Raw genomic sequence first — 22,883 nt, 5'->3', positions numbered from 1 at the left:
CTTGTTCCTCTGCACTATGAGATCCCTCTTCAAATGTCTTCTTGTAGGTGGACAGTAAATGTGTTAGCAAAATAATAAAGAACAAAAAGTGTTTTGGGAAAGAGCATGATCAAATATGAATGAATGCATTATCTTCAGAATTTTAGATCACAACTTTCTTAAGCCAACCACAAAAAGTGTGGTTATATTAGTATAAGTATGGAAATGAAAAAATAAAGTAACTTAAAAAAGAAAAAAAAAGCATAAGCAAACATGCTTCCAGAAAATCATTAGAGAAAAATGAATTTTAAAAAAATTGTAGATGTTCGTGGTACACTGAGCTAAAGTTTTATGAGTTTCTGACATTAGAATCTACTTCTGTAAAGTGGCTGGCATCCTAGGGATATGACAAAACATATCCCATCTGCAGCAACCATCCAGCCAGCTGGCTTTACATCACCAGAACCGGAGATGGACGGAGACCTCTGCATATGTACATAGGTCCCAACTAAATTTTGCAAGCATCTAGGTACTTTTCCAGCTAAATACACCCCACACAAAAAATGACCTCAGTTAGGTTGGTGAAAAGATACCACCTGCCACACAATACTACAGAATAATCAAGTCCTAATATTATGAAAACTAGTAAACATTCATGTTTTTAGATGATTCTTACTTTATATGCCTACAGAGAAACCAATCTACTGCAGATTCACAGATCCATAAATACAGAATAAACTGATCTTTGCAAAAGGCAGTTCACTGTATCAAGCAAGAATTAAAGATAACTGCAATGAACTGAAAATAAAGAGTCACTTCTGTAGAGAACTTTTTAACGCACAAAAGTTTAGAAGAAAATTTTTACTCTGGTAACAGCTCTGAGATTTGGGTGTACTACATACCAGCTCTGGTCCCACCAGGATGGCTGGTTCACAAGGTGACATTATACAAAGAGACAGAAAACTCTAGGAGTAAATACAGGCCCTGATAAAAGAGGGAAGCCTATCCTCAACTGGAAAGAAACAAAATATGAGATTATAAAATTTACAAACTTGTTCATTTTATGAAAAAACTTGGCAATAGACTAACTGGAGGGGGAAAACAAGAACAGCCCTGAATGAGCTGAAAGTGGCTCAAAAAGAAGTTTACAAAGGCATTGAGGAGCATTGAGAAATGAAGATAAAGGCATATTCTGATAAGAGATTTTCCTTATGCTACAGGCATTATTCAGAGAAAATCTTTAAGAAAGAAGACAATAATGATCACAAAAATAAGCTCATTATTTAGCCTATCAAAGCAGTGTGGAAATACCACTACTTAATCAGTAAAAGAAAAGCAGACTCTTAAACCATCCCAAGCAATTCTTAATCATAAAGCTGTCTCCTTTTAATGAAATGTAATGTTCTCTAAACAACTGGCAACAAAATTTGATGAACTCAGTAAGACAACCATCTCAAGTTATAATAATTGATTTTTCTTTTTTACTAGAAGCAAGAACAAGACAGAGGAGTTAATCTTTGTTCTAACAAAAGCAGCCAAGAGTAGCCTCATGACAAGTAGATGCGGGGGAAAATTAGAAAATTAGCCCTAAAGGAGAGGACATGGAGTGACAAGACTCAGCTCCATTACATGTAAATTATTTGGCTCACTACTTTCCTCAATATATGAACCAACCCTCCTCCCCAAAATAAAAGAAACATCCTCCCCTTTCCCTCTCCCCCACCAATGAGAAATCCAGCTAACAGCTCATGTGTCCATTTGGAAGACAGACTACTTCTGAAGATGACAGAATCAGAGTCTAGCCTAGAGGATCAATATAGATTCCAGGGTTAATTCTGAAGATATCTAGACTGGTCTAAACTCTAAAATTTATTTCATCAAATACTAAAGCCACAAACAGTAAAGACTCACCATCCTGTAACTCATCAGTTTGAAACCAGATTCTAAACCCACGTAGTCAGCACTTAACTCACACCTAAGTTTTCTTAGGTGTATGCTTAAAAATCTTCCCTTGAAAAATGTAACCCTCCTTAAATAATTTTAAAAGTGACCATGTCTTGTTTTTCTAAAAAAACCCCAACTACTGAGCATTTCTAAAACAATCTATTGAAAAAATAATTCAATAAAATCTCAGAGTTCTGTATATAAGGTAAAATGCCTAACAGATTTTCTTTTTAAAGCAGTAATACTTCTGAATATACTTTCTTCACTCATATAGCACATTAGCTGTAAGTTTGCTTCTGAAACAGTGTCACCTTCATAGAAAGGTTAATTAGCAAAAATAGCTGGATTAATTTTAGTAAGTTCAAAGGGGAAGTATTTTTCTAGAAAGCTTGTGTCAAGAGAAATGGTATGATTCACAATGAAACCGAAATGGAACAAACAATTTAAAATCTCTTTGTCTTCCATATTCATAAGGCCAAAGTGAATGATAAGATTTGCTGACAAAAAAAAGTATATTGTCTAAACATATAACCAGTGTGGGTCTCATGAGCAAAAGGTGCAGCTGTCTTTAGTGGCCAACCCCTTGGAAGTGAATATAAAGGATTATTGTTGCATTAAAGAAAAAAGATAAAGAACATAAAGACTAAGCTGATGGAAAGAATACCAACATGAGAGAGCAGAAAAACATAAATAAGAAAGTTACCCTCAATATTGGAATGGAATATCATAACTGAATGTTAGTTGTCTACTTAAAAAAATCAAATTTCAGAAGTATTCTTAATGTATACTTATTACAAAGAATCAAAGAATGCAGCTTCCTTTAAAAGAACCAGCTTGATTTTATTAAAAGAAAACAAAATTTTATCATATTCTAAAAGGTTTTAAAAAATTAGTTTTCAAAAATGTAAAAAAAATTATAGCCTCTCATTCCTTTTAAAAAAAAGTTAAATTAGGAAATAAAGAGGAAACAGAATAGAAAAATAGAAGAGCAGAAGGGAAGAACTGTCTGACTCAATCTCTCTACTGACCTCTCGAGAGAAATCAGACTGAAGAGAAGAGAGCACCTTTAATATCTTCACCGGCTGAGATGTCACAGCAGAAGCAGGACTAGTCAGTTTTTATCGACTTGGGGGGGTATGAGAAAACACCCAGTTGTGCTGAGGGAATAAGCAAGAGGAAACAGATCACATTTCAATAGCAAATGCCATTTAATTAATACATATACATAAGCACTTCTCTAGTCCTTCGTGCAACAGGTGTGGATGGATCTAACATTATTCCGGTGTGTGAATGCACAAGAAAAATCTTAAGGCCAAAGTGCTCAATTACATACCAGGCAAAGAATGGATGAAGGCCCAGACATCATCAACTGTCCAGATAGAGGGCTCTGTTTGTGCAACTGGTAGCAAGTCACTGTTTTCAGGCATTTTCCTAATTCTCACATCCCGGAGCTCACGCTCTCTTTCCCGCTCACTCTGTCTGCGCAGACGTGTTGTCATAGCAGATGGCACAGAATCTTCATGAGAAGCCAAGTCTTCTTCTGCAGATGGATAAGTAATTGGAAGCTGGAAAATGTAGTACAAGTAAAATACAGCATTGCACTTCCCTTGCATTTCTGAAAAGGGTATTGTACATTGAAGCAAGGTTTCTACAGACCTGCCTAAGGATATGTTCTCTTGCTGCCCCATCAGGGCCACTTGGACGACGGCCACGATGCCCAAGACTTTGATTATCAGGCTTACGATTCCAACGACTAAGTGCAAATTTTTTAGAACAGCTAACATTGTACCTAAGAAATTCAAGTAAGAAAAAATATTAAGAGATATATGGGACACTCCATTTAGTAGTTAATTATGACTTTAAAGTTAATTTGTGAATAAATAAGTGCCATATAATTCATTAAGGACTATACTATCTCAGAAAGCGAACTATAACGTTCAGTGGATTTACTTATGCTAACCGGCAAAAATTGGCCTCTGCATATATCACAATATAGCTCTCAATATAATACTGGACACCTATAACAAGGTATTGATATTTTCTCCCAATAACAGCATGATACTGGGGAACTTTCTGCAAAGTAGAGAGGATAACCAATTTTTATAGCAGCAACATAATTCAAGGTTCCAGGAAAAAAAGAAGTTACGGATAAACTATTTTGATATTCATCCAAACTGATATTAGCTCAAGTAATAATTTCTGAAGAGGGATTAATAAAAAGAGGCTAATATAGTTGAGAAGAGGAAATCTCAAACTGATAGAAAAAGATTTTTCAAATATTAATGAAATTGAAGAGCAAAAGTGTAAAGTTGAGATTTCAAAAGTACACAAGGAATTCATAGCTCTCAACCTTCAGGAAACTTAAAAATACGTAATTCTTTAAATCTGGCTGAAAGATTTTCCTTTTATCAAAATAAACGGTCTAATATTTCTGAATATAGACTTTTATAAGACATAATGACAGCTTAAAAAGAGTCGTACACCATTTATTAGGTTCCACGGCCCTAGAACAGGGGCAGGCAAACTTTTCATAAAGGGTCAGATAGTAAACATTTTAGGCTTTGTGGGCCATTCAAGTCTCTGTGACAACTAGTCAACTCTGCAATTATAACATGGAAGCAGCCATCGACAATAATGAATGAGCATGGCTGTGTTCCAATAACACTTTATTTAATAAGACGAAAATTTTAATTTCACATAATTTTCATGTGTCATGAAATATTCTTTGGACTTCTTTTCAACCCCCTAAAAATTTAAAAACCATCCTTAGAGCAGGGGCCATACAAATATAGGCAGGCTACAGGAATGACTCGACCCAGCCATATGTCACGCGGGGCGGCCTGCGGGGCCTCTGGTCCTGTTCCCCACGTAAGAACACAAGATATGGTGAAGCCAAAAAGGAACACCAATGGAGCCATAGATAGGGGAGTCACACCACTGTAGTCTGGCTGGCGGCTGGGTTGGAGACACAGGAAGCAGGAGCCACACTATCCGCAACCTGCCGTCCACTTCTCTCTGCCAACCCACCTCACTTGCTAGCTGCAATCTGCCCTGCTAACTGCAATCCGCTCTTGCTAGCTCAGTCACCATCTTCTTGCTAGCCCGCGTTTGCTGCTAGCGTAGCCACTGCAGTTATATTAGTGGCCAATGGCTCACTGGTTACAGCTGACGGCCGACTAGCCACAGCTGATGGCCATCCAATCACAGTTGATGGCCATTTACTACCCGAGTCAGCACCTTTCCATGTGAGGCCGAGAAACTGGAAACTGCACTCCTGGCTCTGTCCCCACACCCCCTTCCCTAGAAGAGTGAAAAGAAATAATCTAAGAAACAAATTTTTAAAAGCTACAGAAAGGCTAAGAAAACATGCAGTTCCTCTTTCTTACACATATAAAACTGCCATCATAATTTATTTTCAAAACTCTTTGGCTCTAAGATAATGTTTCAGAAAAATGACAACAATAAATCCCAATTAAGTTCGCTATTGATAACTGTTCTAGGACCAATATACAGATACCAAAATAAATTTTCCTCACCTACATTTTATGACAATATCAGGAGGAGGAAATAAGGAGAACTAGGAGAACGAATAGTCTTTCCCCTTCTAAAAATATAAAAAAGAAGAAAGTGTCCTGATGGCCACTTCATTTTACCCTAAAACAATTTAACAAGCTCCTTCTGTGTTAATTATGCTCAGCTGTGGGCTCAGCTCTGTAGGGTTCTGATTTCCATTCATATCAATTGACAAAACGTCTTTCCCCATTGACTAAAAGAACAGAAAAGAGAAACTAACATTACACTTGCTATTTCGTCCGTAAATATTTAGATCTCCAAGACAAACAGCTAGGCAGTCAGGTAAACAGCAGCAGTTCTTCCCTGACCTAATTTATCCTCTTCTCTCCACTTTCTCGCCTACATTTTCCTATGTTAGGACCCCTAACCTTCTGAAAAGGTTCCCCTAAAGATGTAATAATGTGATAACTCAGCAGTCATCTCTAGGAGAAGAGTGACAGTAGGGTTAAATGTCCTGAAATATTTCTAAACAGTCAAGAAGTTTAAAATATTCTGAAAGGCAGTCTTTTTCCCTCAGAGTTTTGAATCGCTTGGAATCAAAGAGCCACTGTTCTTTCTTCTGGTATATGCAAACTGGAAAACTCCAGAGTTAAACAATAGTCACAATTTGATTAGGACTATCTATAACCTGAAAAAATACCTGAATAACAGATTGACAATTGAGAAGCCAATGAATCCATTTTCGGAGGAAAATACTTCTATTACTTATTTAATAGTACAATGCTTATACTAAGTTTTACTATTTTAGTGGCACCATGCTAAATAATATGTTCAAGCAAGAAATTCCCTAGATGTATACAATTAAGATCTTAAAACTCTTTTTGGAACAGAGAACAAACTTCAAAATAATCAACCTGTGCATACACTTCATCTTTCGTGATAAATACCTGTATTAGGATTTATTATGTTGACTGTAAGCAAAAAATCAGCCAGATCTCCAGCAAAATGGGTTTATTCAAGAACAATTAAGGAACTGCAATCCAGTACATGCAACCCTGATCCACTAAGACTCAGACATTTCCTCCCTTCTGTTCTTCTACTTTTCTATTCTATTTCCTCAACAGAAGAGAGGAAATTCTTTTATATAAAGGAAAAGTTAAGTTGGGAAGGGTTATCCCAGTTTTCCCTTGTGCCTTTCAAATGACATAGGGCATAAGAGCTACCCCTTCTGGCCTCCCTACTTCACTGTAAATGAGGTTTCTGTTTATGAATTTTTTACAATTATCAGAATCAAAGGGTTTTTTTTAAATGTACATTAAACTTAAGACAAGATCAATGAAGACACTAAAATTTCTTTTGTTATTAATACTGTTTACCTATAATATTATTATTGAAAGTACAGACTTAGAAAAGAGAGACATTTTGGTGATGATGTAACAACGTGGAAAATTTATGCTATAGCTGTCCCACTTAGAAACCTAAAATTAACAGGACATGGTTAAAACAAATGAAAACATTTTAAAATAAAACAAAGTAAGTGCCGGTATTTCAATATTGATTTAAACATCAAGTGATAGAACAAATATTGTTTTGATAGTCACGGGAGGGATTCTCCTAAGTATATTCTAACCACTAGGATAACGCTACTTCCATACTAGAATATGCTGTGAAATTAATTTTAAGTGTTATGAATATGTAACTTTCACAGAGCAAAACTTTTAATTAAATACCAAAGTAGCTCCAGATAATGCCTATTTGATATTAGTCCTCTATATTATAATATCTAGTTTTGACTACTGGTAAACTCTACAAGTGTTCTGGTTTTGGTAGAGTGGTTGTTGGTTGATGCTTTAGGAAATTCAAGAGAACAGAAATACCTTTTGGCACATGACATGGTGCAGAATCGTTTTGACCGTAGAAATTCATTAGCATATCCCATCTTCCCACAGAATTCACACTTGAGCAACTCATTGTCCATTTCTTCTAATGTCTCTAAAAAAGAAGGAAACAAAGGAAAAAACTTACAAAAATTGAATTGTGGCAAATTTTCCTTTAGCCTCAACTTTGGTTGGATTCTGCTAGTTCAAACCCTCCAGGAAACTTAAAGGAATGGCATTTTAACTTTTCAATCTACAGCTACTTTGGCAGGGCAAAAGCCTCCAAAAACAGCCATCTCCACTAATTTCCTCTTTCTCCTGCATTAAAATTTTACAGAGTTTTCTCTATGTAAATAAGCAATACATTGTAAAGGTTCATTTTTCTAAGAATCCAACATGTCAGAAATATGCAAATAACTTTATTAAACACTGTAAGAGAAATGAAGATGAATGAGACAAAGTCACTAACCTGAAGGAGGAATACTTTCCAAACACACTGTGTGTGGTATGAATTTTGGTACACTGTGCAATGGAGATATACAGAGGAAAACATTTAATTCTAACTGGAGAACATAAGTAAGGATGACTTCAAGAAGAAGGTAACATGTTGATATGTATGGTTTTAGAGGATCATTTTAAATAATTAACATTCTCAGAGATCCACAGTGTACAATAGACTATATAAAGATATATACATCTAATTATAAAAGTCCCTTTTGGTTATATCATAGTAAAACAAAAATCATTCATAATAATCTTTAAAATCTCAAATAGTTCTGTAATTTCTAACCTCTGCTCCTTTTTGTCAGGATTTACTCTATTAATTTAGAATGTCCTTCCTCCACCTCTATATCCATAACTTTCTTTGAGCCATTCCACATGACCTAAAGAAACTTCCTACCCAAATCCTCAGATATTCAGCAGCAGTCACCTGTAAGCAAGCAACTTAATCTTCACGACCCACAATTTTCTCATCTGTAAAAAGTTTATAATATCCTTCCCAAAAAATTGCAGTGAAGATTACATGAGTGCCCAACAGGTAGTAGGCATAAAAAGTTAAAGTTTCATTTCCTATTTTCCACCTAACAACTAAGAGTATCAAGACCTGTAATAAGTATTTAGGAAATACTTCCATGAAAACTGTAAAATTCTTAAATCCACCATATTTTTCCATTTTCTTGCATCTTCATAATTCCTATGCCAACTCACATAAAATATGCAAAAAAAAGCACTACTAACTAAAGCTTCTCTCTATGAGCTCCATATGTGCTTTTCTGTTATGCATTTAACCAAGACTTGATAAAATGAAGAAAGGGATTCTGAAATGTAGACCTGGTAACATGTATTCATTAAGTTCAAGCACTCATATTATCCTAGTGTTATCCCAGAAGTAAATGGCAAAGTGCTAAATCACGTGAGGGCAGCAAGAACTAAAATAAAATACAATGTGAAATAATATTTGAAGTTCCAGGGGACATCCAAACACATTGTCATGACTCATCAAATCACAAACTGGCAATGGCAAGTGATCATTTTAAGGATATTATCAAGACTACCTTCATAAGCAAAAGTCATCTATGTAGTAGCCATGAGGAAGAAATAGTCTCAAAACAAGTAAAATAAAAATCGCTCCTTACAGTGACCTAGAGATGGCTTTCACACAGTTGTGGCCCAACAATACATTCCTGGGACCTGATGTCCTAACTTCCAGGAGTACTGTTTTCACTTTTTCATGCTTGTAACTTGATCTGACCTTGAAAAGACTGTACTAGAGACAGAATCTCTTACTCAACCACCACTGACATCAATTCAGCCCCGAGAGTCCAATCCTCAAGTTGTTCCATTTTCAGACTATACTGAAAGTTTTATTTCAAGAGTTTTTATTAATTAACAAAGCATATGCAACACTTAATAACAGAATACCTCATGAATGAGAAGGAAATGTTTTTGCTGGTAAGAGAAGGGAGATCCCAAAGAGGTCTAAGGGTTACAGTCTAACAAAAACACAAATCCACAGCCACTAATTAAGTGACTTCACCATTTCACCCTATAGTACTTTCCATAAACACTGAAGTCCACTAAGAGAAACTAATTGAAGTACAGTAATAGAAACACTTTATAAAATTACCTTGGTAAATGAAATTATGAAGTATTTAAAATTTTGGTACATTTTATGTAAAAATATCTCCACTATGAAATAGATTAATCACTTTTTACTGAATATACATTTAACATGCAACACTAAATTTAAGGTGTACGTGTTAATTTGGTATATTTATATATTATAATGATTGCCACTGTGGTAGTATTTACCACCTCTATCACATTACATAATTATTCTTTCTTTTTAGTTGTTGGGATAATTAAGTTTTACTCTCTCAGCAAGTTTCATGATTCTAGTACAATATGTTGTCTATATTCATTATATTGTGCATTAGACCTTCATGGTTTATTTACTACTCATTGCATAGATTAATCATCTTGAAATCTTCCTTTTCCTTACTCTCGTATGTTGTCCTATTAAACTACCCTTTGTCTTGTCTCCCATCAATTCTTTCCTTCCTCTTCCCATGACTAGAGGTATCAATTACATGCCAAACCTCTATACTCATCCTACAGATGGATGACAAACAGTGTCCAAAATCACTCTTGTTCATGTCACCACCTAAAAATCTTCAGTAACCATCCTCTTAACAAGGTAACTCCTCTTTCTTTAGTCCAATACCCAAGGTACTCTAGAATCTCACTGCCAGTCACCTCCTTACCACCGCTTCTCTAACCCAACGTGCTCCTCTTCACTGCCCCCTCCTGAAGTTACCTAGCACTTATATATCCTTTGTGCATTTATTCATGGTATTCTAACCTGAAATGGTCTTCCTGTTTGTCACATTAAATCTGTGCTTTATCATTTAAACCCAGGTCAAATCCCATCTTCATAGAAAATTCACTAAGCTGGCAATAAACTCAACCAGTTTTAAGTTCTTACTATCTACATAATTCATTTAAAACTTACTATGTGTTCCTCCTTAGTTATCTTTCTATTACGGAGATTCGCTAATTTCCTGTTAGATCGAAAGCTCCTCTCAGATTCTAGCACATGCTCTATGTCTGTTATATATAAACCACGAGTATCATGAAATATGCTGTGAAGCTTCCTAAGCAGTTTCCCACTTTTCTCCAAAGTGTACACAGAAGAGGAAGAATATACATGCTTTATAGCCTAAAACTTTCATTTATACACTCCTTGTAGATATGGACAAGATATTCCCTGCACATTCATCTTTACTACACATCATCTCAAATGAAAATTTCTCTCAGATAAAATAGTATGCATAATTAAAAGCAACTATTCACTAATTAAATGAAACTAAATTCACAATAACAAAAGGCTAAATGTAGGCACTGTCTGGATCCTGATTTGAACAAAGTAACTATGAAAGGGCATACAATTTATACAATTAATTTTAAATGAAATATGCTCATATATTGAGGATAATTACTTAAGACACATATGTTAATTCACTACTGTAGAGTCCTGACTATATACTAAATGTTACACAGACTGAATTGTATCAATTGCAGGGCCACGATCAGAATCAATAAAAGATAAAATATATCATGTTTTCATTTATTTGTATTTGTTTTCCTGTAGTCATTTTGTATACCACTTGACTTTTATGGAATATTCACTATTAGAATAAACTCTATAAAAAAAGATTCGTTGCCATTAAAGAGATTTAGTGATATTTCCTCTTTGAACATATTTAATCACCTCTTGATTGAAGAGTACATCCTTCCACCTGATATCAAACATTAGATTATGGAAAGTCTAAAACCAAACATCCCAGAAACTCTCAATTTTTAAGCCAATTCAATAAAATAGTCATTTAAGTCTGCTTGAAAAGACAGAAAATTGGTTGTTTTGATGCTTAAATCCTGAATTATTTTAACATATAATGGAATTTTTCCCATCTACAGGCTTTTAAAAGTCAAACTGACATTATGCAAATTAACACCAATCTTGCTATTTTAATTATTTGGCCATTAAGAGTCTGGTTAACTTTCCCATTATTTTCGTCAAATAATGCATTATATGAGAATAAAAGTGAATACTTCCAACTGAAAATCTGTGTAGAATAAAAATCCATGTACTGTTTCAAGCAGTAAAAGTTAAAGTTAATTTAACAGGTATCTTGAGTAAAATCCACAAACCTTCAGCAATCATGTCTTCCATCTCTGTGTCAGATGAATTATCTGCATGTTTTGTATTATTTTGTAGCTCTGGCTGAACACACACAGAATTTATCACCGGATTATCCAAAAGAGGCCTTTTTTTCACAGGCTGTTCTATTAGCAAAGATGAACGACTCACCTTTAAAAGAGAAAGAGAATAAAATGAAATAATCTTTTAAAAGACTTTCAGAAATAAGTTGATTAAAAAATCTCTTGAGAAGAATGGTATCTGTGATAATTTGCTTGTTCAGCCGATCAGACCCAGTCATTAAGTACTTTATTGCCTGAGAAAAGGTTAGGCAATGAAGATATAAACACTTTATAATTCAGGTTATCAGCAATATGCTTCAAAGTCTCTGTGAAATAGAGCCTAGCGTCCTAGTTTGGGCAAGTTGTTACGAAAAAGTCTTTAAAAATTGGTTATAAATTTTGATTAGCTGGTATCCTTAATTTTTTTCTGTAACAACTTTTAAGATTTATTTTTCATGTACAAAGCTTTTCATTTGTAGGGTTATCTCCTCAGGATAAATTATTATGTGTATTTTAAACATAAGGGCAAAAAATGGGCAGAGGACACAGACACTTTTCCAAAGACACACAGATGGCCAACAGGCATATGAAAATATGCTCAACATCACTAATCATCACAGAAATGCAAATCAAAACCATAATGAGATACCACCTCACACCAGTCAGAAAGGCTATTATCAAAAAGTCAACAAATAACGTGTTGGTGAGGATGTGGAGAAAAAGGAACACTTATGCACTGTTGGTGGGATTGTAAATTGGTGCAGCAACTATGGAAAACAGTAAAAATTCCTCAAAAAATCTACAACTAGAACTAGCATACAACCCAGCAATTCCACTCCTGGGTATTTACTAAAGAAATCCAAAACAGTAATTTGAAAAGATACACGCACTGCTATGTTTATTGCAGTATTATTTACAATAGCCAAGATATGGAAGCAGTGGGTGTCCATTGATAGACGACTGGATAAAGAAAATGTGGAATATATACAGACAATGGAATATTACTCAGCCATAAAAAAGAATGAAATCTCGTCATTTGTGACAATACGGACAGACCTAGAGGGTATTATACTAAGTGAAATAAGTCAGAGAAAGAAAAAGATTCTATGACTTCACTTATACGTGGAATCTAAAAAAACAAACAAAACAAAATAAAAACAGACTCATACGGTAGAAACAGATGAAACTGATAGCTGTCAGCGGGGAGAAATGGGTGAAAAGGTAAAGGGGAATGTAGTCAATGATATTGTGATAACTGCACAGTGACAGACTAAATTTAGTGTGGTGCTCACATACCAAGGTATACAAATGTCAAATCACTATATTGTACACCTGAAACCAATATTAGGTTGGTGCAAAAGTAACTGCGGTTTTTGCAATTTTTAACCTTTTAAACCGCAATTACTTTTGCATCAACCTAATATAATATTGTATACCAACTATACTTAAATAAAGAAATAAACATAAGGGAACTAATGTTCAAAGTATTTAAGTGATTTTTTTACAAAAACAGAAACAGGACTACAACTCAAGTCTCCTGATTTTTAGTTCAGTAACCAAATCCACTATAATCACAAAAAAATATGGAAAAAATCCACAAACCTTAATATTGAAATCAACAACAAAAAATTCACTATTTCAGTATACTTGGTTATGTTATGAAGAATCCTTATTTTAGAAATGTTTTTTAGCAAAAACAATCCAGACCAAAAATATTTACTGATTCACTAGCAAACCCTCAGCAAATCAGAAAAAAAAAAACAAAACAAAAAAAACACCTCTTATTCTATTTAAGAATTCTGGTTAAGTCTCCAATATTTGCCACACATGGTGAACAATAGCTTATTAGAAATTTCTACATTTAACCTTAGAGAATAATCTTCTAAATTAAATAATCTTCTAAATTTAAAATAAACTTTTAAATTTTGTTCATTTCAGTTAGTATATTTAATATACCTCAAGTAAAATTGATGTTATTGCTGGAAAAAACTGTAAAATTCAGTGCTGCTAGGGGTATACACTTCTGAAGTATGAATAAATTTAAATAATCAATCCTGAAAATAATTTAGTAATATATATTGAATCTTAGGAATATATATGTAATGTAATGCAATATCTGTACTTCTAGGAATTTTTGCTAAAGAAATTATTTAAAATGTGGACACTCTATATACAAAGATATTCCTTTCAGGAGTATTTGAATAGTGAAAAAAGGGAAACCTAATTGTCCAACAACAATGGAAGGATTATTTAAACTATGGTTGCACATAAAGTGAAATATTATGTAAGCTTTCAAAATTTTTCCAACATACTATTAATCATGAGAAAATAAAAGCTCAAGATAGTATACACTAAGTGAAAGAAGAACTATAATAATATAATAATAATCTTGATCAAATGAAAAAAACATAAATATACACATTGTGGAATTAGTGGGGATTTTTCTGTATTTTCTGTATTTTCCCAAATTTTCCATTTAAAAAATAATACATATTATTTTTGAAATCTGAAAAAAAATTGTAATTGTAACTAGTAATAATTGATAATAATAGCTATGGCTCTTAGGTACCAGGTAGCACACAGAACAATTTATGCATATTTAATCCTTACAACAACCCTAACAGCAAAGTATCATCTCTATTTGCCCGATGAGCAAAATGAAGTTCAAAAAGACTGAGTGACTTGATAAAGGTTAAACAGTCAGTGAGCTGCAGAGTCAGGATCCAAACACTGAGGAGTAGGGAGAAGAGGCTGTCCTTCCACGCACTAAATCAGGGCTCTTATAGGATAGCCAATGTTAACACACAGACAGTAAACGGGAAACAAAGGCAACTGATTAGGCAACCAACTATCACAATGCTAAATCTTCACTATCCATGAATCTGAAAAATGAGATGATTCAAAGGCCTTCAAAATAATCTATTTTGCTTTTGGCCACTTGCTTTTGATTTATTTTCTAAGGAAAAAATGTTCATCTCTAGATATTAGCATATAAATTATGTACAGTTAGTCTCAAATTATAAGACTTTTAGTGATACATATAACACCCCCATTTTGAGGTGAACATTTTAAAGCATTTAAAAAATCTGAAGACTGAGACTTAAGAATGAGAAAATCTATTTTATAATTATAAACCATCAACTGGGTAACTTCAGAAGTATTAAGTTATTGGGAAGTTATTATTTTCTGTACTCAAAGTTCACAAAGTGTCACATTATACAAGAAACACCATTTAAAGAAAAATAAATTTAGGTGTGATTTCAGTCCCCTTAAAAAGAAAAAATAGAAAAGTTTATTTCATTGGAATAAACTTCGAACTACCTTTCTCTAAAAATTATAAAATTGATATCCTTATGTCCTAAAATTTTCCTCCTTAGTTTCCACATCTAAATAGCTAGCATAAAATTCTAGAAGTATATTTAGAATATACAAATATATGTGGAGAGATGAATTCTAGATAAAAGAACAACTTTTTTAGAACAAAACTTCAAGCTTTTTATTAGCCAACAGACTAAATTTTAAAATAATGTTACATGAATAATTCTACAAACAGAAATTTGCTTGTTACTTACAGGAAATGGCTCCAATCCCTCCTGAATCACAAAGCCTTCAATAACATGGGTCAAGATCTGTGGTTTTACAATGGCTTGTGGAGGTTTGTTTTCTACATTGGGAATGCTGCTGGGCATAGACGTACTATTATTACTCCTTGTGGTAGCAGCTGGAAGTAAGAGTGGAGGAGGAGGAACAGAAACATGTGAAGGATCTGAAGGAGATTTAATTACTGAAGCACTGACTGATGCCACAGCAGGTAATTCCACTTGCTCTGGAAAAAAAAAAACATTTTAAAAAAATCTTCAGCATTCTGTCCAGGCAAACAGAAAGAAAATTCAAGAAAAATCATTAATAACAATAATAGTTAATATGTGGTGCTTTAAAAAAACCATTCTAAGGAGTTGTAACGATGTTGATGCCCAAGAAGAACCGGATTGCCATTTATGAGCTCCTTTTTAAGGAGGGAGTGATGGTGGCCAAGTAGGACGTTCACATGCCCAAACACCCTGAACTGGCAGACAAGAATGTGCCTAATCTTCACGTCATGAAAGCCATGCAGTCTCTCAAATCACGAGGCTACGTGAAGGAACAGTTTGCCTGGAGACATTCCTACTGGTACCTGACCAACGAGGGTATCCAGTAGTATCTCCGCGATGACCTCCACGTGCCCCCCGAGATCGTGCCGGCCACTTTGCGCCGCAGCCGGCCTGAGACGGGCAGGCCAAGGCCCAAAGGTCTGGAAGGCGAGCGACCTGCAAGACTCACGCGAGGAGAAGCTGACAGAGACCCCTACAGACCGAGCGCTGTGCCTCCTGGCGCCGACAAGAAAGCTGAGGCCGGGGCTGGGTCAGCAACGGAATTCCAGTTTAGAGGCAGAATTCCAGTTTAGAGGCAGATTTGGTCGCCGACGTGGTCAACCCTCTCAGTAAAGTGGGAGCGGTTATTTGGTATTGAATGAGTTTGTGACGAAAAAAAAATCTTGTGTGCCCATCTTTGCATAATGTAGTGTGATCAGGAATGCTTTAAAAGTCAATACAAACGGGGCGAGGCTGCATTGGTTGGGGGGAAGTCCCACGGCAGGGAGACATGATAACAATCTCAGTAAAGTTGGAGCGATTATTAGTGTTTGAATAAACTTTGGAGAGAAAATGGTCTCAGCAAAATGGGAGCGATTTTGGTGTTGAATAAATTTGTGAGAAAATAAAAAAAAAAAAACCATTCTAAAAACTTCATGTTTATTATCTCATTTAATCTGCACAATAACTTTATGAGATAGAAACTATTATCCCCACTTTACAGAAGGGGGTAACTTGCTCAGTTATCATTCCAACAGTGGTAAAAAAGAATTGTCCCATAAGACATGAATATGTTTTAGACCGTCAACTTAAGAATACTGAAATTGTTACTTTTTATAAATGTTTAAGCTACATAGATATTAAGTTCCCTATGTTCCTGTTTACATATTTCACATGGTATGGGGGGGGATTACTTGGAAAGTATGCTTAAATAAAAAAGGATCATGAAATCCATAGAATAAATAGATTTTAATGAACTACACAGGTCACATCACCTTTATTTCAAGCATGAGTCTAATCCAAATCCATGCGTAAAGGTTCTTTGTTTTGTCTTGTTTTGCTAACTCTTCAGTGGCACTGTCTATGTCAGGGGGAACACTGTAGTACCAGGCAGTTGCAAAGTGTTGGGCTGGACCACTGTCATTCCTCCCCTTCAAACACTTGAGGACCACAATAAGATAAGACCCAACAGCCTGTGGTGGAGGCTTTACCTACCCACTCAATAGCTCTGAACCTTTACTGCCTGTACTAAAGTGGAAAGATGAAACCGGCTGATAGCTAGGAATATCAGTGAGTACACTTATCTGAGAAAAATTTTAAAAGAGCAGAGATTTATGAAAACTGAATCCTAGATGGAAAGAAGTCCCTTTTTTTTGCAGGTTAGTTTATTTCATGATTTGATGAGCATTATTCTAACTACAGACCTTGCTTCTTTTCCCCTCATATACTACAGAAGAGTAATGAGTATGAAGTAAATTACAGGAAGATTCAAAAATCTACCTTGTACTTAAGACAATTCAGCCAGAGGGATATGCTTGGCAGGATCTCATACTATATTCCTGAGGGGAAAATGTGAAGATATTCTTGTGTTCCAGTATTTCAAAAATGTTTAAATGTCCTTCAATACCATTAGTAATGCTTATCAGGCAATTAAATCACAGTCAAAATGCAAAGTTGGTATCCAGTTACTGTAAACTGCTGTTTCTGTCTTTAAATCAAAATTCCAGAAAAGCTGCAGCAACATACATCCATTCTTAGTGTACAGAAACTACAAAGATTTCATACTATAGTTAGATTTTCTTAAATCTATCTTTTGAAATATTATTTTGAACAAAAGCAATAATAAACTTGTCTGAAATATTTTATATAATTTTATTGACTAAATGTTTTCTATCTTTAATGAAGGGGAAATATTGGAAGAAAATTGATTTTACCCCTTCTATGCTTCTCAGAGATTCATATTGGTAGTAGTGGAATAAAAGCTGGGGAGAACGGAAGGGTTAGGGATGTGGCATGTTGAAGAAAAAAAGAGGACAAGCATTGCTTTGGTAGCAAAGTCAATGTCTCATTACAATTTGTTTCCATGCCTGTTATAGTGGTTCTTTATCTGAAATGATCACAAGGGCCAAGAGATATTCAATAGAACAGAATACTAATAACAAAGCCTGAACCAACATTTTTATTATCTCGGTCAAGGGGCAGCAAACTTTCTATAAAGGAAAATATGATCTCTGCAACTATTCATCTTTGCTGTAGAAACACAAAAGTAGCCATAGATAATATATGAACAAATGAACATGGCTGTGTTACAGAGAGCTTTATTAAAGGACATGGAATTCATACTTTGCATAATTTTCACATGACATGAAATATTACTCTTCTTCTAACTTGTTTTTTTTAACTATTTAAAAATTTTAAAACCATCACAGGCCATACAAAAAGAGACAGCAGAAAAGATTTAAAGTGTGAGCTAGTTTGCCAAACCCTGACCTAACTATTGGTAAATTAAAAAAAAACAAAAACAAAAACAGGTTAGTCACTATTTGGGAGGAAGGAGAATTCCTTAGTAGAAGGAGGGCCTGGAGGAAGGCGTGCAAGTGCTGAAGTGGAACGGACGGAGCCTGCCTCCTGATCCACCAACTACCGAGCCTCACTCTCTCTGGACTCACTGTGATTCAGCCCCTGCCTCAATTGAGAAGCCAAGCAAGAAAATTGAGTTACGTGATTAAGTCTTCCACATTGTTTGTTTGGCTTTGAAACATAAGCCAAGGTATCCTGCTGAAGCCCCTTGGGGACTTTGAGCCGATCAGTCAATTCCCTGGCCAGTCAGGTCTGCGTGGAGAGGACATCTCAACATGGACAAACTCGGCAATGAAAGTGAAGCAATACCTGAGAACCAAGTAAAGATGGAAAACCAAGAACAGCCACAGGATGCGGGAAAGCCAGAAATGGCTTGTACTCGGGAAGACAAGGAGAAGTTAGAAAAAGAGGAAAAGATAGAAAATAAGGGAAAGACAGAAGATGAGGAAATACTTAATGATAAGGATAAGCCAGAGTAGGGAAAGCCCAAAGAAGAGGGAGAGCCAGAGAGCTAAGGAAAACCGGAGAGCCAGGGGAAGCTGGAGAGCCAGGGAAAACCAAAAGAAGGAAATCCAGAGAATAAGGGAAAACCAAAGAATGAGGGAAAGCCAAAAGAGGAAGAACAACCAGCCAGTGAACCAAAGGCTGCAGTAAAGTGCCCAGCTGGGGATGATATAACCAAGAAAGCTAAAAGAAAAACCAACAAGGGGTTGGCTCAGTGCCTCAAGGAATACAAGGAGGCCACACATGATATCATTTAAGTAATGAGGAGATGATAAGAGAATTTGATGAGATGGCTAGGATAGAAGATGAGGTGAAGAAAACCAGACAGAAATTGGGGGGTTTATGTGGATGCAAAAAAGTTTACAGGACCCCTTCCACCCGAGGGGCCCAAGGGAACTCAGGGGTGGCTGCAGGGCCCCACAAAGGGGCTTCGAAGACATTCATTTTGTGTAGTGTCCCCGCAGGCATTTGCCAGACCCTGGGCTGTAACCTTAGGCTAATGTTTTGCTTTAGGGTCACTCTCATTATCCAGCTGCAGCCCTCTGTGTTTCAGCAGCAGATTTTCATCCATTGCATGGAAAAATGTCTATGGTGCATTGTAAAACTAAAAAATAAAAGATTGCAGAACCATATATATGGCATTAGTCCATTTTTGTAAAGCTGCAAAAACATTTACCTTGTGATCTATGCACAGAAAAAACTCTGAAAGCTGTGTCGACTAAAAGATTAACTGGCTGAAAAAAAAACACACAAATGAAAACACCAACACAGAATGTATCTTTTTTAGGACCTCGACACTGAGCAATAGGTTATACTAATGTTTTAGTAAAATACCTAAGATTCACAGTCACTTTGATATTGTGAGGAGGAGCAAACAAAAGATTTACTTGAATTTATAAGTAGCACTGAAGTAATGAATAAAAATTTGACTGCTTAAGCTCAAGAATTTTTTTAATCCATGTCTCCAGTAAGAATTAGTGAGGCTTAATTTAAGTACTGTCTGGGAAAACACAGTGTTAAAAGCATTTATTCAATCTGGATCATAAGCAATTAGTAGGAATGTCAGATATAACTTAGAATGCTTTGTGATTTTGGAAAGTATAACATATCTTTTGACAGAACTTTGATTTATTCCAATTTCTAAGCTAGAAATAACTTGACACATGAACCTGAATAGGCATATGAAACATCTGTACAAACCACTAAAACTTAGAAGGCTACAATGTTTTTCATTTGAGTGGTTCCTCATCAATTGTCCTAATTATTTCTAATAAAAAAAATCGTGAATTCTAATCTATTCTTTACTACAATTACATAACAAACTTATCTAATAGACAAATATGTGGTGATGGAAGGAGAACTGACTCTGGGTGGTGAACAAACAATGTGATATATAGATGATGTATTATAGAATTGTACACTTGAAACCTATGTAACTTTACTAACAATTGTCACCTCAGTAAACTTTAATTAAAACAAAATTTTTATCTAATAGAAAACTCCCTCAATTTAGTATTTCCTCACCTAACAATGGATGTTCAGAAGTCAAATCTTCTCTCCCCACAGTTATTGCTGCTGGAGACAGTGTGGGTGGCGGTGGGGTTCTGTCCATCCGGACACATTCATCTGACTCTTCTGGCATTTCTTCTTCACACACATCTTCTACTTGATAAACCTGCAACAACAAACCACACGGCCTTAAAATGTTTCTAAAAATACATTTAACAAGGTGCTCCTGACTTAATTTTTAAAAATAAATTCTAAGTGTTTTAAACTTGAAAACAAGGCAAAAGGACTATTTGACAAGTTGAAAACAAAACCTTAAAATCACTCAAATGACATTTTCATAATACTTGATATTTTAATAAAAGCAAACTGTGGATCAGTATCTAGGCTACAAACCACTGAGGTTTCCAAAAAGGTGACAGCCAAGTCAGGACATATTTTTAATTTTGAGAATTAAAAGAAATGTTTTCATTTTATATACTCTATTTTGGGAAATTACTATTGTTTCCATGACCTTCCAATTGTCGTAAGTCAAAATAGATGCTATTTTCCACAAATACACTAAATAAATCTCCAAAATGACACACAATATATCAGGAAATATACTGACTTAAAGGACTACATCCCAGGATCCTTATTATATTTATGTGAATTAAAAATTAAATTATGAAAAGTAATGTCTGAGTAGCTACAAAAAAAGTATGCAATTATACCTTTTCTTTATCTTCTAATCTACGCAAAAATCTAATAATACAAGCTAATATCAGGTAAATAGAAAATATCTGTCCTTGGAAATAATACATACAAACACACACACCATTGTAAGCCATTTGAAATACTAATTTTAGTTCTTAATATTGTTCCATACTTACAGAGGAAAGTTTTTAAGGTTTTAATTTAATTACTTTGTTATCCAATGGTAAAGATTATACTTAAGAAGAAAACATGGACTCAAAAGCACTCTGAGAAGGAACCACGCAACTAAAAATAATATTAATTTATCATTAAAATTAAGGCTGAATTTTCAAAGTCCACTTCTAGAGACTGACACAGGTATTTTAATTTGCCATCATTATTTATTTAACCATTATTTTTGAAAAATGATAGGTTACCAAAAAAAGCCACAAAGTAATTTACCTCCTTTCTTTTTATGTACAAAGCTTCTTACTTAAATTTACAAAGGTTGTGAGATTTTCAGATTACTTACCCAAACTGATTAATACTTCTAATGAATGTTAAAACAAAAAAAATCTTTCAACAACCTTAAAAAAATACTTTAAGTGATATCTAATATTGCATTTATAATTGAAAGGATTTGATGATTTGAAGTACATGTGATTAAATATAAAAATGATCAAAATTTCTGAAATAAGCATAAACCATGTGTTACAAAAAGGACTATGAAGTTTCATCACCAACACCATACCTAACAGCAGCAATAGTTCAAAAACAAAAAAGAGAGACTAACTTTCTAAGCCTCTGCTAAGAAATCTTTTTTTGCTTTAAAAAAATTTTTTTAATTCTATTGTTACTGGTAATTTTATAGCAAATATAATATGCAGAATATAATATGCAGAGTTGTGATCTAAATCAGCTACTAAGTAGGCAACATTTTTAGAAGTATTTGCTCACAACCCTGCATCTGGAAACCTATTTCTCCAAGAGAGATTCCTTGCCTCATGTCTGGATCCTCAGAAGTAAAAGCATTTTGTTGATTATTGTACAGTGCAACAATGATAGCTGCTAATATCTGCTAATGATAAATTTTTTTAAATGATGATAATGTCTAATACAGGGAAAGTCATCCAAAAAAATTATCGTGGAGGTAAAGGAAAAAGAAAAAAAGACCTTCTAGTGAGGGGCATCTACTATAGCAGTGGTTACTTAATTTGGTTGGAGTGGAGGAGATGTTGATTCAAAGGTAATTAAACTAGTATGGACTTATCAACCAGTTCAATTGTATCTGTGTAGTATTCCTTTCTTAGATATTACTTTTCCTCAAAAGATCACTGTCTTTTCTTAAAATGTTGACAGTCTCGTTTAATATTAATGCTGTCACAAGTTTTTCAAACACCTACTACAGTACCTTTTAAGGAATCAAAGTTTGATCGTGCATAAATTCTGATTTTTTAAAAATAATGAGTTTTAAATCATAAAAAGAGGCATAACATAAATAGCATATTCTGAAATAATCCACCAACGAATAGTATATAATAAATACTATATAATACTGTATAACACTTTTCATTCTGAGCCTAAATATATATACTTTCTTCCAAATCTTCCATGTAAAGACAAAATAACTTAATGAATAGAAGAAGTAGGCAAAAACAGATCTATCACTATCAGCATAAAATCTAAGTGCAACAACTAAAATATTGAATGCAGCGAGGTAGAAGTTTCACTCACAAGATCATTAGGAAACTGCACATCACAATTTCTGTTTAGCTCATAACTACAGCTATTCTCAAACTAGTTATGCCTGCCAAACTTACTTTAATGAAGTATATTAGTCTAATCTGTCTCTCTTTCCTAAACAAACCTTGGAACACTTATTAGTTCTAAAGTATCTATTTTGCCACATCAT

The 22,883-nt window shown here is 34.6% G+C and overlaps 1 protein-coding gene and 1 pseudogene across 8 annotated transcripts in view; one reads left to right on the top strand and one right to left on the bottom strand.

Moving 5' to 3' along the window:
- PHC3 (polyhomeotic homolog 3) overlaps nucleotides 1-22,883 on the bottom strand; it is a 71,231-nt gene that overhangs the window by 7,041 nt on the left and 41,307 nt on the right. For 4 of the 7 annotated variants that reach the window (XM_081070226.1, XM_081070227.1, XM_081070228.1 and 1 more), the window contains 6 exons: nucleotides 20,315-20,465; nucleotides 15,149-15,402; nucleotides 11,526-11,685; nucleotides 7,314-7,428; nucleotides 3,580-3,712; nucleotides 3,257-3,488 (listed from right to left, as the gene is read on the bottom strand). In XM_081070226.1, coding sequence (XP_080926352.1) covers nucleotides 3,257-3,488; nucleotides 3,580-3,712; nucleotides 7,314-7,428; nucleotides 11,526-11,685; nucleotides 15,149-15,402; nucleotides 20,315-20,465 — 1,045 coding nt within the window. Of the gene's footprint in view, nucleotides 1-2,951; nucleotides 3,081-3,256; nucleotides 3,489-3,579; nucleotides 3,713-7,313; nucleotides 7,429-11,525; nucleotides 11,686-15,148; nucleotides 15,403-20,314; nucleotides 20,466-22,883 lie in introns of all 7 variants that reach the window. The other 3 variants (XR_013994734.1, XR_013994736.1, XR_013994735.1) reach the window with 2 other exon arrangements.
- Nucleotides 15,541-17,566, top strand: LOC308506578 (small ribosomal subunit protein eS10-like; annotated as a pseudogene). Its single transcript has one exon. The product of its transcript is annotated as a small ribosomal subunit protein eS10-like (transcript).

This window comes from Rhinolophus hipposideros (genome assembly GCF_964194185.1).
Source record: "Rhinolophus hipposideros genome assembly, chromosome: 2".
Lineage (NCBI taxonomy): Eukaryota > Metazoa > Chordata > Mammalia > Chiroptera > Rhinolophidae > Rhinolophus > Rhinolophus hipposideros.
The sequence above is the reverse complement of the archived record's forward strand: the minus strand, read 5'-3'. Positions and strand labels throughout refer to the sequence as shown.